Here is a 21,296-nt window from a genome sequence, read left to right as displayed (position 1 = left end):
ACATTAGAAGATTGGTACGAAATTATCTTGGAAATATTTAAAATGGAAAAGTTGACTTACTCCCTGAGAACTCAAAGAAAAATTTTATCAAATCTGGAATAAATGGATTGAATATATAACCCCAATGCAAGCAGACTTTAGATGACTCTCCTAATGATTTATACTGCTCTTCTCATCAACACAGTAATATTGCTAACGTAAGCACCCCTAGTCTAAATGTTTGTTTGTTTTTTTTGGAAAATAGAGAATTAACACAAGTAAAGGGAAAGATTTGGGAAAGGGATAAAAAAAATGAAAAAATTAAGTAAATAAGTACATAGGGATTGGATAATTATGTCTGCGGGCAGGAGCAAGCATGAACAAATTAGGATATAAACACTTACAATGGTTGTTACATAGGCTTATATACAACATTTTGGACCAGTGGAAATGGTCCAGAAGAGTTGTATGGAAACTATTATTACCATTTTTCTTAACAGCTAATACCATTACTTAGCCTAATAGATTAGAATTACCACAGTACTTAACTATCTATTAAGTGTCTAATTTCCTTTTATATCATCTCAATGTGTACTTAAGAATGTATAAATAATTATAGTTTTATACATATAAAAAATAGAAAAGGTATGTGTGAAAAAAGTACATGATATTTGTGAATTCCTTATCCAAATAAAAATAAAATTATTAAAAAAGAAAAATAAGAAATTGCTGTTCCAACTATGACGTGGCTTACTAGGCTGCTTTCAATCTGAAATAACCTCTTCCCTAGTTATTTCCTCAACGGGCTGACCTAGAAATCTGCCCTGCATACTTTCCAGGAATAAGCCTACATATTATTTACCTGGTTTACATGCAGATTAAAGTCCACAATGATTATTGCATTATCTCTGTTAAATGCACCCCTAATTTTCCTGTTTGTACTCTGCCCTACCTCACAACGATTATTCAGAAGTTTGTCAAGTTTAATTTGTCAGATGGACAAGTATGTCTATGCACAAATGCAATGGGATAAACTTGCCTGCAGCAGCATCACAGATTTAAGAATCTTATAAGTAGCATTCGCAAGAAAAACAAAGTGCAATGGGTATATATAAATTTTTTTCAAGAGAAATTGGAACCAAGTTCATTTTAGTGCAAAGTGGTTGAAGTACTACTAAACTGTCATGATTGGGGCTGTGCAGGCTTCATCAAGAAAAGTGCAAAGTGCTGGAGAAACTCAGCAGCTTTGGCAAGGAATACAATTGAAGTTTTGGGCTCAGACCCTTCAGCAGGACTTCGAGATGTCCTTATGAAGGGTCTTGGCCCAAAATATATTGCTGTCCGTAGATGCTGCCTGAGTGCCGAGTTCCTCTAGCACTCTGGATTTCCAGCATCTGCAGAATTTCATGTTTGTGGTTGAAGAACCAAATGGTTGAAGGGGTAGCTGTTCCTTGAACCTGGTACTGAGGGACTTCAGGCTTCTGCAATTCCCATCTGTGTCTGCTGCCTGCACTCCTATTCACTCAGATAAGATCCTTTCCAACTACATTCTATACTGATTAAGCAACTCTAACCCCTTTTCTGTTTTGTCCATCATTCCTCAATGGCAAAAACCCTGAAAAAGTTTAGTTTTTGGCTTTGCCTTTCAGCCATTTTCTGTAATGACAATTAGGTTGTGGGACAGCATAGTCGTGTAGTAATTAGTGTGACACTTCATGGCTGCCCCTAGTGATGACCAATGGGGCTCCAATCCCTGCTGCTGTCTGCAGAATGCTCTCCCCATGACCATGTGGAGTGCTCTGGTTTCCTCCTGCATTCCAAAGGCATGAGCTAATGGGTTAGAAAGTTGAGTATGCTGTGTTGGCACTGGAAGTGTGGCGTCACTTGCAGGCTACTCCCAGGACAATATTTACGCATTTCACAGATTCAATGCAAATGTGACAAAGAAAGCTAATCTTTCCCTCTAATTCAATATCACTCAGACAAGATCCTTGCTCAACACATTATGGACTGATGTTGTCCCTTACTAAACAGCATGGACCTCTGATTTTCCCATTATTCCTCAGTGTCAGAAACCCTGAAAATGTTTACCACTTGGCTTAATGACAGTTAGGTGTATCGTCATTAGTGTGCAGTTCCGCCATTTGCTGAGATCACAAATTACAGCCTTAAGATTGGGGGTGCGGGATGGAGAAAGAAACTTTTTGACTTTAAAATTCACTGGAGCCACCTTATTCATAAATATTCCTGCAAGTGTGGTGGTTAACATTGCAGGCATTACTAACCACTGGTGCAGCTTGCGGTAGGCCTGGGAATAAGTCTTGTGGGTTTGGAATCGTACTCCTTTTGACATGGTACATATTCATATTGTAAGCAAAGGAGATGGAAATTTCTCTGTATATTTTCAATTGTGAACTTTGGTGAGAACACACCCATATTGTGTACATCAGGGATCCCCAACCTTTTTTGCACTGCGGACCGGTTTAATATTGATAATATTCTTGTGGACTGGCTGACCGGGGTGGGGGGGGTGGGGGTGGCGAGGGGTGTTAATCATGACCAGAATATAAGTGATAAGTCAATTATAAGTCTCTTGTAAGTGGCTAATGCACTCAATTTCATTTCTAAAAGGGTTTATCTAAACACAGCGCATATTTTCCTCGCATGAATATAGTGATAAATCAATTATAACAGTGGTCCCCAACCTCCGGGCCACGGACTGTACATTGCCACAAAGAATGCAGCAGCGCAGCGGTAGTCAGAATGCACCCAGCACATTTTTTTTAAAAAAAAAAAGCACCGAAATAAACAAGCTAATTAATTAGGTGCTGCCCAGCACCTAATTAATTAGCTTGTTTGTTTTGGCTTTAAGATGTGCTGAGTGCCTTCTGGCTGCCGCTGCATTCTTCGCGGCAATGTATCGGTCTGCGGCCCGGAGGTTGGGGAACCACTGAGTTATAAGTCACTTAAGTCAATAGCATCATAACATTTTAAGTAATGTTTGGATAATAAACACAGTGCATATTTTCCTCGGATGAACATATAAAATCATTGCAACACACCAATATCACTGAATCAGTGGGAGCCCTGGGCTTGTTTTCCTGTAACAAGGTGGTCCCATCGAGGGCTGATGGGAGATAGCGATACTCAAAGGGGGTTCCTTATGTCTAGTCTATTCCGCGATTTAGTTTTCGTTGCATTCATTGCAGAAAACTCCACTTCGCAGAAAGATGTTGGAAATGGAAGCAACGTTTTCAGTGCTTTCGTGGCTATCTCAGGATACTTAGCCTTGACTTTTATCCAGAGTGCTGGCAGAGATGTTATGTCAAACATACTTTTCAGCCCACCATCATTTGCAAACTTGAGCTGATCTTTTTCTTGCGCTGACATGGACGATTCACCGGGGACATTCACAAATGGGTCATGGACCCCTTCCTTTGCATGTCTTGGGTCACTGATGACCTCGCGTGCGTTCAAGTTCAACAGTGGGCGTGACGGAATGAGGAAAGGTGCAGCTGACTCGTATCGTTTCCTCGCGGCCTGGTAGCACATGCTTTGTGGCCCGGTGGTTGGGGACCACTGGTGTGTAAATGTCTATATCCAAGGCAGTTGATCTTGGGATTTCAAGCACAGATTGGATCTTGGTATGAGGAGATGGGTTTGAGAACAAGTAACGGTACAGTACAGAAATGGGGCCTTTGGCCCAACATGTCTGATTTCAATGTTCAAGTTTCAAATTTTTAAATACATTATTGGAGTATGTATACATCACACAATCTTGAGATTCATCTTCTCACAGGTAGCCACAGAACCAGGAAACCCAAAAACTATTTTGAAAAATTCATCAAACACCCAATGCACAGAGAAAGATTAAGTTACACAAATAATAAACACGAGCAAATAGTGTTCTGAAATGAAGTCCATGAAAGAGTTCAGTGCAGAGTTGAGTAAAAGCTGCAGGGCACTGAACTGAACCAGCAGGTCCCTTGCCTCTGTCCCCAACACCCTGACTTTTTTCATCTGGCCTGGTGCCTAAGTCATCCAAACAACTGGTTCAGTTGCTGCAATGCACTTTGGGGCCTGGACTTCTGCAATTTAGCTGGCACTTAAACTCTTGTCCAAACATTGGGTTCTATCACTTTGATATGCTCTGGGGCCTGAGTCCAGCCACATCAATTCGGCTTGCACCCAGCTTTCCATGATGCTAAGTTAAACTGATCCCTTCTGTCTGCACATGGTTTACATCCCTCTGTTCTGAGCCAACTCTGTCCCCCTTTTGCATTGTTTCACTAATAAGTTTTTGTTCTGCACCGTACCACTACAAGGCAGTTTATGATGTACACTGAGGCCACTTTATTAGGTACTTTCTGTACCAAAAAAGCCACTGAATGTTTGTTCGTGTTTCCTGCTGCTGTAGTCCATCCACTTCAAGGTTTGCTGTGTTGCATGTTCAGAGATCTCCTGTACACCACTTTTGTAACGCATGGTTATTTGAGTTCCTGCTACCTTCCTCTCAGCATGAACCAGTCTGGCCATTCTCATTTTAAAAAGGTGTTTTACCCTTCAGAACTGCTACTCACTAGATGGTTTTTGTATTTTGCACCATTCTTTGTAAACTCTAGACTGTTGTGTATGAGTATTTGAGATCAGCTGTTTCTGGAAATATTCAAACCACCCCATCTGGCACCATCAGTCATTCCACATCTGTCATTTCGATCACGTTTCTTCCCCATTCTGTTTGTTTGGTCTGAACAATAACTGAACCTCTCGATGATATGGCATGGTTTTGTGGATTGAATTGCTGCCACATGATTGTCTGGTTAGATATTTGCATTCATGAGTAGATATACATAACAGTGGCTGCCGAGTGTATATCAGTGAGAATAACCCTGATTTTTGACCTGCCCTAGGAATGAATTCCAGGCACCTACCATTCTTAAACTCTCTGGGAATCTTCTTGAATATTGGTCCGAGATGACTTGGTACTGGTTTATTATTGTCACATGTACCAAGATACAGTGGGGGGGGGGGGGGGGGAGGGAGTTGCATACTGTTCATGGAATTCATTAATATAGGATAAGGTTAAAACAATATCAATGTAAAAGCTGCTGGAAAAAGTACATTTTTGGGTAAATCATAAAGTCCAAGATCATGAGGCCAGGAGTTCAACTTGTGATACAGAGGTCCATTCAAAGGTTTGGTAAGTGGGATAGAAGCTATACTTAATCCTGGTGGTATGTGCTTTCAGGTGCTTGTAAATTCTGCCTAATGGGAGTAGAGAAGAATGTCTGGTGGGTGGGGTTGTTGAGTGTTTTGGCTGCTTTACTGAGGCAGTCAGAATATTGAGTTCATAGAGGAGAGGTTGGTTCCTGTGATGTGATCAATAAAAACTGGTGAGAGTCCATGGGGATGTACCAAATTTCTTTGGCCTCCTGAGGAAATAGAGGCATTGCTGAGCTTTCTTGGTTGTGATGTCGTTGTGGTTGGACCAGGGCAGGCTACTGATGTTAACAACGAAGAATCTGAAATACTCAACCTCTACACCGTTGATGTATTATGTGGTGGTATCTATGGTGGTATCATCTGCAAACCTGTAAAGTACAATGCAGATGGAGTTGGAGCACAATCTGGCCACACGGCGCTTACCTCGGGCATTCATGACTGGAGTTCCTCTCCTCATGGCAGAGCCAGGAACCAGGGCTGTCATCCTATAGTGATGGCACTCCAGTCTATGGGGAAACTCTTCAAGGGTTAGAGGTTCTTGCTTCAAAGATTGTGGATACTCAAGTATTTTCAGGTTTTAAAAATGGGTTCACGACATGGTGAGAACAGAGGATCAGTTGTGATCCGGTGGATCATAGAACATAGAGTATTACAGCCCAGTACAACATAAGGTCCTCTGCCTTGTGTTGTGCTGACCTTTAAACCAACTAAGGTCATTCTAACCCTTCCCTTGTACATAACCTTGCGTTTTTCTGACATCCATGTGCCTGTCTGAGTCATTCAGGGTTGGGGGTGGGTGGGGGATAGGAGTGGAGATTTTTTTTCTGCAGTCAGTCGATAATCTGCTATGATGAAAGATTGAGCAGGCTTGTAGGGCCTGAAATTGGCCTATTCATGTGTGTTCTCCCAGAAACACTGATGCCTTTGTAGGTTAAATGTCTACAATTTCCACCTTGAATTTGTTCAGTGATTCAGTTGGGAACATTCTTCATTTGCATTGAAAATGTGAACCCATGGACTCAAAATTTGACCTTCAGCTCTCCCAGAAGGTGGTGTGTTTTATTTAATCTGTACTGTTTGATTTATGAAATATGTAGCCTGCCTGATACCAGAACCTGAAAAATCCCAACTATAGTTGTAATAGTCATCTAGGGGCATCTAGGACCAGAGGGCACAGCCTCATAATGGAAGAATGTCCCTTTAGAACAGATGGGGTGGAGTTTCTTCAGGGTGTGAATCTGTGTCCACAGACAACAGCGGAGGCCAAGTCATCAAGTAGATTTAGAGTAGAGGTTGACAGGATCTTGAATTATTGTCAAAATCAAATTAAATTTGTTATCAAAATGTGTCTTTCACCATATACTACATTGAGATGCTTTTTCTGGCTGGCACTAACTGGAAAATAAAAGTGCAATAGAATCTATGAAAAACTATACATAAAAACTGACAAATAACCCATTTGTCAAAAAGCAAATAGTGCAAACAATAAAAATAAAATATTGAGTTGTAGAGTCCTTGAAAGTAAGTCCATAGGTTGTGGAATTGGTTCAGTATTGGGGTGAGTGAACTTACCCACACTGGTTTAGGGCCTTGATGGTTGAAGGTAATAACTGTTCTTGAATGTGGTGGTGTGAGACCCAAGGCTCACTGGAATAGTGAGAAGAGTGCATGGTTTGGATGATGGGGGTCCTTGATGGATGCTGCTTTCTTGTAGCACTCCTTGTAACTGCTCAATTCGTGGAAGAGGACTTTGCCTATGATGGACCAGGATGTATCCATCACTTCCTACAGACTTTTCCCATTCCTGGGCTTTCATGCTTCCATACCATGCTGTGATGCAACCAGTCAGGATGCGTCTCCTGTGCATCTATAAAAGGTTAGTAAGGGTGTCGGAGGTTACCTGGAGAATGGGATTGGAAGGAAAGATAAGTCGGTCATAATCAAATGACGGGCAAACTTGATGTGCCTAATTCTGATGCTATGTCTTGTGGAAAATGAAGGATCTCTTGCTCCATTGGCAATAGTTTTAAGATGGATTGTGGATGGTACAGATGGAAGTGGCATTAGCAAGGTCTGTCATTACTGGCCTATTGCAACATTGTTATGCACAATCCAAGCTAGATGCTTGCCTTCTGATCCCTCTAAATCTGGATCATCTTGTAAGTGGCTGTAACTTGATGGTTGTACCTCAATAATCCAAGAGTTTCTTGGGATGCGTTTAGTTGATGACAATACCATCCAAGCAGATTACATTCAAGATTTGGTAGAGGGATCATGTCACTTAAGCTGGTTGTATCAATTGTGGAGAAATGGGGCATTTTGGATTAACTCCATGCCCTTAACCCAAATCTAGTACCTATTTGATATATTGTTGGAAAGAAAGCCAGCTGCCTAGATGAGACTAGGGTTGGATTTGGCTCAATGTTGGCTTGACAGCACACTTCTTGAGTATCATCTGTGGTCCACTTAAAATACTTGGATTGGAACCAAGATTGAGTGCAGAATATCTAGTCTGACTGTATCAAGGGAGAACAGCACTTGTGTAGTTCCATCCGGATCCGAAGATCTTTTGAGAAGTCGTACATTGTTCCCAGGCCCTCTGCTTAATGGTTTTTACAAATGTTGACTATTTAATTGTTGCCTCTCTGCTGTTTGAGATCTAGCTAGTCATGTTCTTACTACTTTTCCCCGGCAACAATGATGACACTTCAATGCACTACTGTGGTTGGTAACACACAAAATGGAGGAACTCAGCAAGTCAGGTAGCATCTTTGGAAGGGTATAAAATAGTCAACATTTTGGGCCAGGACATAGTAGGCACACAACTCACTAAGCCTAACATGTATATCTTTGGAATGTCAGGAAACTGGAGCACCTGGAGGAAACCTACATGGCCATAGGGAGAACATACTAACCCCAATCAGTGATCACTGGTGCAGTAAAGCAATGTATTAACCACTACACTACAGTGCTGTCCTATTCGATATACTATTGAGATGGATGATGGGCTATGATACTGAATGATAGAGCAGGCTTGAAAATCCAAATTTCCAACAATTACCTTTTAAATTCTCACTCCATAAACAGTACTACTTGTAATGAAGGACATTGCACTGGAGTGACTGCAGAGTGTTTCAGAATATTGAGATTGTTGAATGTCCTATGTCTTTTTTTCATCCTTTGTTCCTGATGGAAATGATAGTGGGGAAATCCCAATGTAGGAAACTATCTGCCAAGCAAATGGTTTTTCCTTTTTAACAAACTGCCTGGGCAGCTTTGCTGAAATAGTTTGATCTTGTCAAACAACCTTCAGGTGGCTTTATCAAACATTGAAAATTCCCCTTCATAATATTAATCAGAATCAAGTTTACTATCACTAATGATGTGGAATATGTTGTTTATGGCAGCAGTACCAAAGACTTAAAATTTCTAAAAGTTACTAAATAGTGCAAACAAAAGGTAGTGTTTATGGACCATTCAGAAATTTGATGGCAAAGGGGAGCAAGCTGTTTCTGAATCATTAAATGTATTCATGCTCCTGAATTGCATCCCTGGTGGTAGGAATGAGAAGAGAGCACAAAACCATAAGAGATTGAGCTGAATCAGGCCATTTGGCCTATTGAGTCTGCTCCACCATTTCATCATAGCTGATTTATTTCCCTTAGCCCCAACCTCTTGCCTTCTCACCATAAAAGTTGACACCCTTTCTAATCAAGTCTATCAGCCTCTGGCTTTGACGTATCCAACCTCTAACTTTTAACAGAGTTGCTGGTGTCCATTCATGGTTGCATCAATGTTGGGCCCAGGGGATGATGACACCTAAAACTGGAAGCTGCTCACCCTTTCCACTGCTGACATCTAGTTTTGGGGGGGGGGGTGTGCATTTTTCTATGGACATTTACAGGAAATAAATACAATAGAGTTGGTGAAAAACTCTACATAAAGCAGGCAGACAAACACCAATGTGCAGAAGTGAGAACATATAAATGAGTCCTTAAAGTCTAGGCTGTGGATTAGTTCAGAGTTGTGTTGGGTTATCCACGCTGATACAGGAGTCAAATGTCTGTAGGATCGTAACTGTTCCTGAACCTATTGATGTGGGACCCAAAGCTGCTGTACCTTTCTGATGCAAGAAGCAAGGTGGGGTTTTTTGAATGCTGATTTGCAAGGAGTGCTGCCACAAATGCGCTCAGTTGTGAAGAGAGCCTCGCCAGTAGACTAAGCTGTCCACTTTCTGTGGTCTTTGGTTCCTGGGTATTGGTGTTGCCATACCTGGCTATGCAAAGGCATATGCTTCAAGAGTTGCCTTTTGCTAAATTTTTCCCTTTTTTCCAGATTTGCCAACGGTTAATCCTTTCAGAGCAACTCACATTTGGTGTAATATAATCTTCACCTTGCAGTCAGAAGTGGTGGTTAAGCGACGCAGACATAATTTGAAGTCCCACAATGACTGCTTCCTTGGCTCTGATGCTGTGGACATCCTCCTGAGCCACCTTCTGCAGAATAAGTACTTTGATGCTGAGATCACACGACCGAAAGTGGTGAGGCTCTGCCAAGCTTTGATGGACCATAAGGTATTTGAAGGAGTCAGTACAAAACTCTTTGGCAAAGTTAAGAAGGAGTACCCTTTTGAGGACAGCAGTTACAGTTTATACCGGTTTACTACAATGCACAAGTGGATTGATACTGTGAAAGAGAACTCGGACACTGCCTTGTCTCCTCAAGCACAACTAACCTCTAGATTCAATGGCTGGGCTGGCAGGTAAGGTCATTTAGTCTCTGCAGTGGAGGGCACTCATAGTAAAGGAACTGCATAAAATGTGCACAGAATCGGTTTACCAGGTCACTGTTGAATTCATCTGCTGTCCAAAGCTCCTGATGCAGCCTCTACAGTATACTGGTAAGACCCTATGTCGATTAGGGGAATGGCTGTGTCGAACAACTGCACCATCTGCAGAAAAGCATGATTTCCCAGTGGCCAACCATTTTAATTCTGATATGTTGGTCCACTGCTATGATAAGGCCACTCTCTGATTGGAGGAACAACCTGATAGCATGAGCATAGATTTCTCCAACTTACGGTAATTTGTACCCCCCTCTTCCCTCTTTATTCCCCACTCTGACTTCACTCCTGCCCTTTCTCCTCACCTGCATACCTATCAACACCCCCCCCCCCCACTGGATACCCTCCTTCCCTTTCTCCCATGGTTGATTCTCCTATCAAATTCCTTCTCCAGCCCTTGCCTTTTCTACCCATCACCTCCAGCTTAAGTCATCCCCCTCCACCCAAGCCTACATGGCTTCATCTATTGCCTAGTTTTCTCATTCCCCTCCCCCCACTTTATTCCAGCTTCTTCCCCCTTCTTTCCAGCCCTGAAGAAGGGTCTCGGCCTGAGAAGTTGGGTGTTTATTAATTTCCATAGATGCTGCCTGACCTGTTGCGTTCCTCCAGCGTTTTGTGTTGCTTCAGCTTTTCAGCATCTGCAGAAACTCTTGTTCTGTTCACCTCTAGGTGCCTACTTAATTTTGTAACTGTTGTTAACATGCTTTTTAATTCTTTTCAGGTTTATTATCACTGGCATGTGTTGTGAAATTTGTTTTGCAACAATCTTTCAGTGCAAAGAAACATAAAATAAGTGCTACAAAAAGTGAGACAGTGCTCATGCATTCATTAACCATTCAGAAATCTAGCGGAGGGGAAGAAGCTGTTCTTGAAGGTGTGTGTGTGTTGCTAGGGCCCATGATGGAGCTGGCTCTACAGCTTTTTATGATCCTGTGTAGTGGCCCCTCCATATCAGATGTTCATGCAACTAGTTAGTGCCCTCCAGTGAGCATCCCCCTCGTCACCTGCTGGATGTGATGTAACAACTGTCTCCCCAGTTTTTGTTTTGCACCATGGTTCTCCCCACTAAGTTTACTGTGGCAACATCTCTGGGTTTGGGGTGAGCTATGCAGTTTCCTGCCCAAACACTCATTTACCCAACCCTTAATCCTGACAATGAACTGGCATTTAGAAATGTAATCTCAAATGTGCTACTTTTAATTAAACGCTTGAGCAGAGGTGTTTTTCAGAAAATTGACTTTGTTCTTCTTGACAAGAGCTTTGCTTTACCTTAAATTAATAATTAAAAATGAGGCAGACTTTTTTCCTTGCCTAATAATCAGTCTGCCCATTTTTCCTCATTTTTAGTACTGAGAAGATTTGAAAAATGTGAATGCAATGGGATTATGCTAGTTTCTGGTGCTGGGCTAACAATTTTAACAAATTAAAATTTTGTTTGTAGGCCAGTTAACTTTCCCGCATCAGATACAAGCTCTGACCACTCAATAGTAGAACTGCTTGATAATTTGAGTTTAAAACCGGTGAATTCTCGTATTGAAACTTCACGTCTGCCTCCAACAGGTAAGTGCCTCTTGGTGTTGAATAACAGCAGCATTTTAGACTCGATAGTAAGTAGACTTGTTGGTGTTGACCAACAGCCTATTTTTCCAGCTGGTCCAGACCTTGCTGTAAGCTTTGGTCTTCCTCATGTCTACTACACTCCTAATCTTAGTCATCAGCAAATGTGCTGATCCAGTTTTACCACATTATCATCCAGATCATTGATATAGATGACAAAACAAAACAAAACTGGACCCAGCACCAATCCTTGTGGCATGCCACTAATCACAGGTCACCAGTCAGAGATGCAACTATCTATTAATACTCCCTGGCTTCTTCTGTGAAGCGAAAAGTCTAGTCCAATTTACTACCCACCGATGAATCCCAGCAACTGACGCTTAACCAACCTCCCATGCGGAACCTTGTCAAATGCCTTGCTGAAGTCCATGTAGACAACATCCACTGCCTTTGCCTTTATCAACTTTCCTGGTAGCTTTATCAAAACTCTAGAAGATTGGTTAGCCATGACCTACCACACACAAATCCTTATTGACTATCCCCAGTCAGTCCGTCTTTCCAAATATGTTTAAGGGACTAGATATGTAATGCCTTCCAGTAACTTGCCCACTACTGATATCGGGCTCACCAGCCTGTAATTTCCTGGCTGGTCCTTGGAGCTTATCCTTTGTCTGACGACAGAGATGCAGCACAGTAACAGACCCTGGCCCAATGAGCCAATCACATCCAGGAGACTAATTAACCCGTAGGTCTTTAAATTGTGTGAGAAAACCAGAGCACCATGTGGAAATCCAAGTAGTCATGGGAACAACATATAAACTACCTACAGGCAGCAGCAGGAATTGCACCTGGGTTGCTGGCAGTATAATATCATTCACTTCTGTGCTGCCCAGCTATAACATCGTACAAGTCCAAATCAAACTTAACCCTCTGTCCTAGTTAACAATGAACTTCTGGGGAACAGGACTAGAGTTGACAGCAGATAAGGAAGTTGATCCAGCACATGACCATGAGACAAAAGTAGAACCAGCCATTTGGCCCTTCAAGTCTGCTCCACCGTTCCATCTTGGCTGATTTATTACCCCCTCTCAACCCCTTCCTCCTGTTATCTCTCTGTAACCTTTGACACTGACAAATTAAGAACTTATCAACCTCTGCTTTAAATATAATGCCAGTTTAGGAGCCTGATGGTTGTAGGGTGATGCTGTTCCTGAACTTAGTGTGGGACCTAAGGCTCCGGCACCTCCTGCCTGATGACAGCAGTGAGAAGAGAGCATGGCCTGGATGTTGGGGTTCCTTGATGGCTACAATGTCATCGTTTCTTTAAAAATAGTCACAAAAATCCACAGTTTACCATTTCTATACCTGAAGATAATTGCAAAGCTTTTCTAAGTAGAAGGTAGGGCTGGTTTTCAAGCTATTGTTGATTGAGTAACGTTTCTGAGATGGCTGCCATAAACTCTTCTAATTCCCTTATTGCAGTAGTCAATGAGATATGGCAGGAACAAACAATGTTGCGTCTCCTGCAACTTATTGAGCTTCCAGTCTTGGATTCACTTCTGGACAGAAAAGAGCACCGGACAAAATCAGAGAATTCAAGCAGCAGTGTGGTTACCAGTGGCTTACTGGATCGGGAAATCCTCAAGGCTTTCAGTGATTCTCAGTAGGTGTTTATAATTGTTGCATTCTCTGCATAACCCTAAAGCTGTGCTGTTTTCCAAGTTCAAAGTAAATTCATTATCAAAGTGCATGTGTCACCATAGACAGCCTTGAGATTCATTTTCTTGTTGGCATACTCAATAAATCTGCAGAATAATAACTATAATAGAATTGATGAAAGACCACCTTACTTGGGCATTCAACCAGAGTGCAAACTGAGCAAGTACAAAAAGAAACAATAAATAAGAAATATAGAGAACATGTGATAAAGGGTCCTTTGTAATGAGTCCATTAGTTGTGGGAACATTGCATTGATGGAGCGAGTGAAGTTATCTCCCTTGGTTCAAGAGCCTGATGGTTGAGTATGAACTTCCTGAACCTGGTGGTGAGTCCTGAGGCTTCTGTACCTCCTTCCTGATCACTGCAGCAAGAAAAGAGCATGTCCTGGTGGGGGGAGGGGGGTGTGGTTGTGGGCCATTTCCACTACTTTTGTATGTTTTTTTTTTTTTTTTTTTTTTTTTTTTTTTAAGGGCATTGGTGTTTCCATACCAGTTTCCACTGGTGTTTGCAAAGATCAGTCTGGTTGTTCTAAGGACAATAAATGTGCTAGAAGGAATGGAATTTGGAGCATTGTTGGATTGTCCTGTAAAAATGTAAACCTATTTGCTTGTTCACATGCATCGAAGCATACAGTGAAATGTCATTTGTGTCAAATGAAATCAGCAAGGATTGTGCTGAACAACACACAAGTATTGCTACTATGCTGCCAACAGAGCATGTCCATAGCTCACTAACCCTAACCCATGTGTCTTTGGTATGTGGGAGGAAACCAGGGCACCTAGAGGAAACCCATGTGATCACAAGAAGAGCATACAAACGCCTTACAGACAGTGGCAGGAATTTAACCTCAATCTTACAGCTGAGCTAACTGCTATGCTATGTAATTTAATCCAGTATCTGCCTCAGATAATCAAAGAAATGTCTCTTCTATTTCAGTTAAGCCAAAATGGATGAAATGTGATACCAAAACAACAGTAATTCTGTACCGCTCCTAAATTTACCCACAAAACAATGAATGTTTTATTTTTAAGGAGTCACTAAAGTAGTCTTGATGAAGAGCCCAAAATGCCAACTCTCAATTCCTTTCCAAGGATGCTGCCTGGCCTGCTGAGTTCCTCCAGCATTTTGTAAATATTACTGGTGTAATACATCCCATTCTTCCTGGGACATGTGGTCGCTCTCCACCAGCAGTTGCTGAGAGTTAAATATTTTAATTTAATCTTGGCTGTTAAAAATTCCAAGCTTGTCTTCTATTTCAATCTTCCATACTTGTACCCCTTGGATTGTCTCCTAGTGGAATTCTCACCTCTAGAACACTGATTTCTAAGTTCCAGAAGTATGGACACTTTTCTGAATTGCCCACCTGCTTTTATCCATTTTGATCTTGGTCCCTTGCCAGGGGCCTCATGTAAAGAATTTGGAAGCATTAAATGTATAAAAGGAAAATTGAATGGGATTGTGCTAAAAATTACATTTATTACTATCAGAAAAGACCAGGCATTTGGGCTTTCTGAAAGAAGGTGAAGATGGCCTTATAAAATGTTGTTCAATGGTAGACTAAAGCTTGTGACTTTAAACTGTCACTCAAAATCCAACAAGAGATTTGGTATTACATTACCTGGTATGGTTAATACATGGGCCTTCTTACCAGAGGGAGTAGTATTGACATTCAGTAAACATGTATTTTAGAGTGAGGTAAGAGTGAATGGAGGAAAGCTATGGAGAAGCTTTGCGTGGGAGGAGTTTATGATGCTTAGTACCAGATTTTATTTTTTTGTGCTGGGAATTTTGTGTATTATAGGAGGGAGGGAATAAACCAGAGGTTAGGTAATCCTATAGCAGTAGGCTAGGTTTTCAGCAATATTCCTCATTTCTGGAATATCTAAATTTTTAAATCTTTAAACTTTTGTGTAATCAACCACACCAAGATCTCACTTTACAATAGAGGATGGGATTCTAAGTGTGTTTTGCTCATGGCAAGAGTAAATTTAACTATCGGCTTTTGGGTATTGATGTTGGTACCAGGGCCAGGATTTATTACCCCCATCTCTAGTTGCTTTTGCTGGTAAGCTGCAGTCCATAAGCTGAAACCAGTCCAAGAGTCTGGTCCCATGACATGGAGGTTGTACCCAGGAGGTGGTGTTAGACTATATCGAAGCTCCTGTGTGCCCACTGTCCTTCCAAATTGCTGGGATGTTTAGTGAGAAACCAGTTCCTTTTCCTATGGAAACAAATATCAGGAAATTGTTTTGTAGCAGCAGTACAGAGCAATACATGTGTGATAAGAAATGTAAGTAGTGCAAAAAGTAAACTAGTGAGGTAATGTTCATGGACTATTCAGAAATCTGATGGCAGAGGGGAAGCAGTTCCTAAAACATGCACTCATTGCAGAGGAGGTACAGGAGCTTGAAGGCACACTTTTGAGTAGTTTTAAGATGGTGTGTCCTGGGTGGTGGGGGCCCTTAATGATGGGTACTGCCTTAAGTCATCACCTTTTGAAGATGTCCTTGGTGGGGAGGCTAGTGCCCACAATGGAGCTAGCTGAATCTACAACCCTCTGTAGCTTTATCTAATTCTGTGCATTATTACCTCTATACCAGGCTGTGAAAATTCTAGTGCTCTCTCATGGTATATCTGAAGGAATTTGCTAGAGTCTTTAGTGAGGGGCTAGTTTCACTTGTCTGTACACATCCACATATTGAATTCTGAAGTTCAATTTGCAGTTCTTTTGGAAGTCCAGAGGGATGAAGCTTACTGCTTCGCGATCATTTTGCGATAGAGCAAAATTGGAAAAGCAGAGCTACAAAAGTCGTAGTTAAGAAAGAACAGAATAAAAAAAAAAATGGGGGTGTCATGTTCTGCCTTTGTACTCCATAGCTAAAAAACCTTGCCTTCAAACTTGTAAATATGAGTTAACCAGGCAACCCCTATTTGAATAATGTGACAAGAAGCTTCCAGAAAGAGAGCTGTAACAACCAGGTGACAAACTGAACAATTGCATATATGTATACTGTGACTACTAGGAAACATACTAAATAGTTACATGTGCAAGTAGGCATTTAAAATGCAAGCAGGATAATTATACAGTCTCATCTTACATAACCTTGAAGAAAAAGTAATATTGCTTCTGGTCCAAAGTTTTAAATTGACTAAAGCTGACACTTTTTCCAAAGACTATCTAATCTTTATACTTTATTCCTTCCACCAGGGATGATGAGTGGCTGTCAGCTACAATTTGTTTACTGGAGTATTTCCCTGATACCACAGTGGTGGAAATCAGTAGGAACTTTCCAGAACCATCCTGTGACATAGACAAGTGTAAAATGGTGCTTTTTGATGCCATTGCTAAATATTACAGCCAGACCAAAGAACCTCTCCTTACCAGTGATCTCTTTGACATCCACACAGGAGTGACAGAACTTATTGGTATGTATAACTTTAATTACTGACATTCCAATGCTTTTAAAATAGGCTCCATTTATAACTGTCTGCAGGTGCTAGGAGCTTGGAAGTAATTTAATATTGAAACAGTGAACTCTTTTACTGTAGTTACACAAATGGTCTGTGTTCAGGAGGATGATCCTTTGAAAGTTATTGTGAAGTTAAAAGGTGTTTCTGCATCGTGTTTCATGTAGCCTTTTGCCAATGTGCAATCACAGTGAACAGCCAGTGACTTTTCCCCAGGGTGCGGTACTTTACAGAACTGGCTGCAAGATCAGGGTTCAATTCCCACCATTGAGAAGTTTATTTGCTCTCCCTTGGATTGCATGGGTTTCCTCTGGATACTCCAGTGGTGGTACTGGAGGGCTGCCCCCTTGCACAATTTTTGCTGATTTGAAGTGTACGGGGTCTTTTTTGTATGTTAAATTTAAAATAGCTTCTGTTATGTTATACTTGGGAATGCTTCTTTGTTATGTTAAATGCTGAGAAAGTCTCCAGCTAGACATTTGCTTGGGTTAATACAGATAGCAGGGAGCTATTAGCCAATGGGTGGTCATGTATCATTTCGTTTTCGGATGATAATACTGTCTTATATGACTGTGGACGGGTTTTTGATGGGGAGTTGGAGGGGAGACGGGGAGGACGGTGGACGTGCGGGGGTTTTTGGGGGGAGTCGGAGGAGAGACGGGGAGGACGGGGGGGGGGTGTGCAGAAAGGCTCCGGTCGATCACTCCGGGTGGTCCTGAGCCGTGAGTCGACAGGATCCGGGCGGTCATCAGGAATTGATTGAGCTCCAACAGTTGTGCGTGAAGAACTTGGACTTTGATAAGTCTTGGTGCCTTTTTTCATTACTTCCTTTTCTGTATCGAATTTATATTAATGTCATAGACTTAGTAATATCTATAAAGTGTACTTGGTAAAGTGTACTGGCTGATGATTGATGTTTGGGATTGATTCCGGCGGCAACCGACTCCGTGGGAAGCGTTGAGGCAGGTGCTGGGTGGGATTTCCCCTAGACATATACGAGCCAATATAACTGAGCATTACAGAAGCAAATGACACATTTGACTGTACATTTCAATGTACATGTGACAAAGCTAATGTCTTTAATCTCTTGTTAAATGGCTAATATGGGGGGGAGTGTTAATTTTAAGGTGATTGGAGGAAAGTAGAGGGGGATGTCAGAGGCAAGTTATTTATTGTTTGAGTGGTGGCTGGTGGGTATGTGAAATATGCTGCCGGGGTGGTGGTAGAGGCAGATATAAGGATCATGTCAACTTGGATATACGTGTGGGTGAAAGTAAAATGGAGGGTTATAGGCTATGTGGAAGAGAAGTGTTAGATTGACCTTGAAGTGGGTTAAAAGGTTGGCACATGGGTGGAAGGGCTTTCACTGCTGTAATGTTCTGCTCTTGTGCATCTGGCCTAATCCATAACATTACAGTCGATGACCTGGTCACTTTTTTGATGTTTCTGGGAGTTTGTGTGTAAATGTGCTGTTAAGATTTTTTAATATTTTAATTTTACTTGGAACATGGAACAGTATTGTCCAGGAACATGCCCTTTGGCTCGGTGTTCTGAACCAAATAAATTACTCAATGGCCAACTAAACTAATCCTTTATGGCTACACAATGTTCATGCTGCTCCATTTTCCTCACGTTCGTGTACCTGTCTAAACATCTCAAGTCCATAATGTATCTGCCTCTACCACCATCCCAGAAACACATTCTAGTCTTCACTTCCAAATTGTTGAATCGTGTAGCTGAGCAGCATTGCTTGAAGGGCCTATTCCATGCTATAAAATAAAATGTGAAAATTAAAGCAACTGTAGATGCTGAAAATTGATACAACAAATGGTGGAAATACTCAGCAGGCCGGGCAGCATCTGTGGAAAGGGAAACATTCAATGATTTGGGACTGTGATCCTTCATCAGAAATACCTCTGATTGGAAAGTGCTTTTGAGCTTCTCAGATTTAAGACTATACTCTTAAAAATAGACCTGTGGACACTTCAGCCACCATTTGGCAACCTGAGGCTTTTGAATTCTCAAGGAATTCTGCAATTTGTGCATGAATTCTGGAGGTAATTGAATCAAATCCCCAAACATGTCAGGGTCACCCTTGCTGACTGAAGTACTGCTTCTTGGTTGGACACAATCTGTGGTTTTGTCTGATCCAAGGAAACCACATTGTGATCACCCAATGCAGTGGACCAGATTACAAGTAAAAGAGAAACTCAGCTTCACTTAATGTGCCTGGGTCCCTGAATGCTGGCAAGGGAAGAGTTAAAGGGTTGAGTCTTCTGTATTTTCATGGGAAGATTCCATGAACTGGGCAATGTTGATATATAACAGCAAGGTTTGTCGATCCCACCTCTCTCTCCCAAGAGGTCCCACAATCTTTGACCCTCGACAATCAGGCAAGAGGGGCCATAGCTTTAGGACAAGGAATTGAATTGACTTTATTCCTTGTATCCTTCGTGTACATGAATAAAAATCTTTGTCTAAATATGCAATTTATAGTAATTTGCAGTAAATAGTATGTACAACAAGACAGTCAATGTAACAGAAATACAGTTGTCAGCATGAATTAATCAGTCTGATGGCCTGGTGGAAGAAGCTGTCCCGGAGCCTGTTGGTTCTGGTTTTATGCTGCGGTACTGTTTCCCGGATGGTAGCAGCTGGAACAGTTAGGATGGGGAAAACTGCTACCCCAAGATGAGACTGCTGAACTCCCTGCCACCATCCAGATCTCATTTTGTTTAATTATTATTCAACCATGCATGAATACAGACAAACAAAAGAGTTCCTCTGGGGTCAAGGTACAAACACATTACCAAGAATCATACATGGCACAAGGTAGATGTAGCACATTGCAAGTGGCTATAATGTCTCAAAATACAACAGTACAATGTCTAAGGCACATGTGTACAGCTAGCCTAAGACTTCTGCACAGTACTGTAGTAATTTTATGTATTGCACTGTACTGCTGCCACCTGAAATACACAACATATGAGTGATAAATCTGATCCTGATACTGCTTTATTGTGGGCTGAGAGTGGGAAGGGGCAGGGAGAGGGGAATCATTGCTGGGAAAAGGGGAAGGGAATGGAAGGCATCAGAGGTGTTTTGTGATGATCAATAAATCTGCAATGTGTTATGTCTCATGCACAGAGTACAAGAAACAAGGTGGATGATCTTGTTGCACTTTTCAGATCGGGTATGATGTTGTGTCCATCACTGAATTGTGAATGAAGGATGGTTGTAGTTGGGAGCTGAATGTCCAAGGTTACACATTATATTGGAGGGAGAGGAAGGCAGGCGGGGGGGTGATGTGGCTTTGCTGGTAAAGAATGGCATCAAATCATTAGAAAGGTGTGACATGGGTTCAGGAGATGTTGAATCCTTGTGGATTGAGTTAAGAAACTGCAAAGGTAAAAGGTCCCTGATGGCAATTGTATACAGGCCCCCAAACAGTATCTGGGATATGGACTACAGATTACAATGGGAAATAGAAAAGGTGTGTCAAAAGGGCAATGTTATGATAGTCCTAGATGTTCTCAACATGTAGGTCTGTTGGAAAAATATGGTTGGTAATGGATCCCAAGAGTGAAGTCGTTAAATGTCTATAGAATGGATTTTTAGAGCAGTTTGTCGTTGAGCCTACTAGGGGATCAGCTATGCCGGATTGGGTGTTGTGTAATGAACCAGAGGTGATTAGGGAGTTTAAGATAAGAAACCCTTGGACAGTGATTCCAATATGATTTGAGTTCAACTTGAAATTTGATAGGGAGAAAGTCTGACATAACAGTATTTCAGTGGAGTACAGGAAATTAGTAGTATGAGAGGAGATGGCCAAAGTAAATTGGTAGGAGATGCTGGCAGAGCAGAACTGGCTTGAGTTTCTGGGGAAAATGAGGAAGGTGCAGGATAGATATCCCAAAAACAAAAATACACAAATGGCGAGAGTATAACTGTAGCTGGCAAGGGAAGTAAAAGCTAATGTAAAAACAAGAGGGTATAGAACAGAGCAAAAATTTACGGGAAGGTGGAGGATTAGGAAGCTTTTAAAACCCTACAGAGCAACTAAAAGATAAAATATGAAAGCAAAGTGAATAGAAAAAGCATTTTCAAGTATATAGAAAGAGATGAGAGTGGATTTTGGACCGCTTGAAAATGATGCCCGAAAACTAATGTGGCAAGGAGATTGCATCAGTTCCCACTGCGGAAGACACTAGCAGGGTGCCAGATGTTGAAGGGTGCGAGGGAAGAGAAGTGAGTGCAGTTACTGTTACAAGGGAGAAAGTGCTCAAAAAGCTGAAAGACCTAAAGATGTGCGAGTCACCTGGACGAGATGAACTGCACCCTAGGGTTCTGAAAGGGGTAGCGGTAGAAATTGTCGAGGCATTAGTAATGATCTTTCAAGATCATTGGACTCTGGCATGGTTCTAGAGGACTAGAAAATTGCAGATGTGACTTTTTTTTTAAGAAAAAAAGGCAGTAAAAAAGGAAATTATAGGCCAGTTGGCCTGAC

The 21,296-nt window shown here is 41.6% G+C and overlaps 1 protein-coding gene across 1 annotated transcript in view; it reads left to right on the top strand.

The window, feature by feature from the left end:
* The window catches only part of depdc7a (DEP domain containing 7, paralog a), a 66,345-nt gene that overhangs the window by 7,793 nt on the left and 37,256 nt on the right, over nt 1-21,296 (top strand). Inside the window, exons 2-5 of the mRNA XM_072272799.1 lie at nt 9,538-9,964; nt 11,487-11,605; nt 13,085-13,265; nt 16,530-16,747. Coding sequence (XP_072128900.1) covers nt 9,538-9,964; nt 11,487-11,605; nt 13,085-13,265; nt 16,530-16,747 — 945 coding nt within the window. The remainder of the gene's footprint in view (nt 1-9,537; nt 9,965-11,486; nt 11,606-13,084; nt 13,266-16,529; nt 16,748-21,296) is intronic.

Source organism: Mobula birostris, chromosome 11 (assembly GCF_030028105.1).
Source record: "Mobula birostris isolate sMobBir1 chromosome 11, sMobBir1.hap1, whole genome shotgun sequence".
Lineage (NCBI taxonomy): Eukaryota > Metazoa > Chordata > Chondrichthyes > Myliobatiformes > Myliobatidae > Mobula > Mobula birostris.
This window is presented reverse-complemented; position numbering and strand designations above follow the sequence as displayed.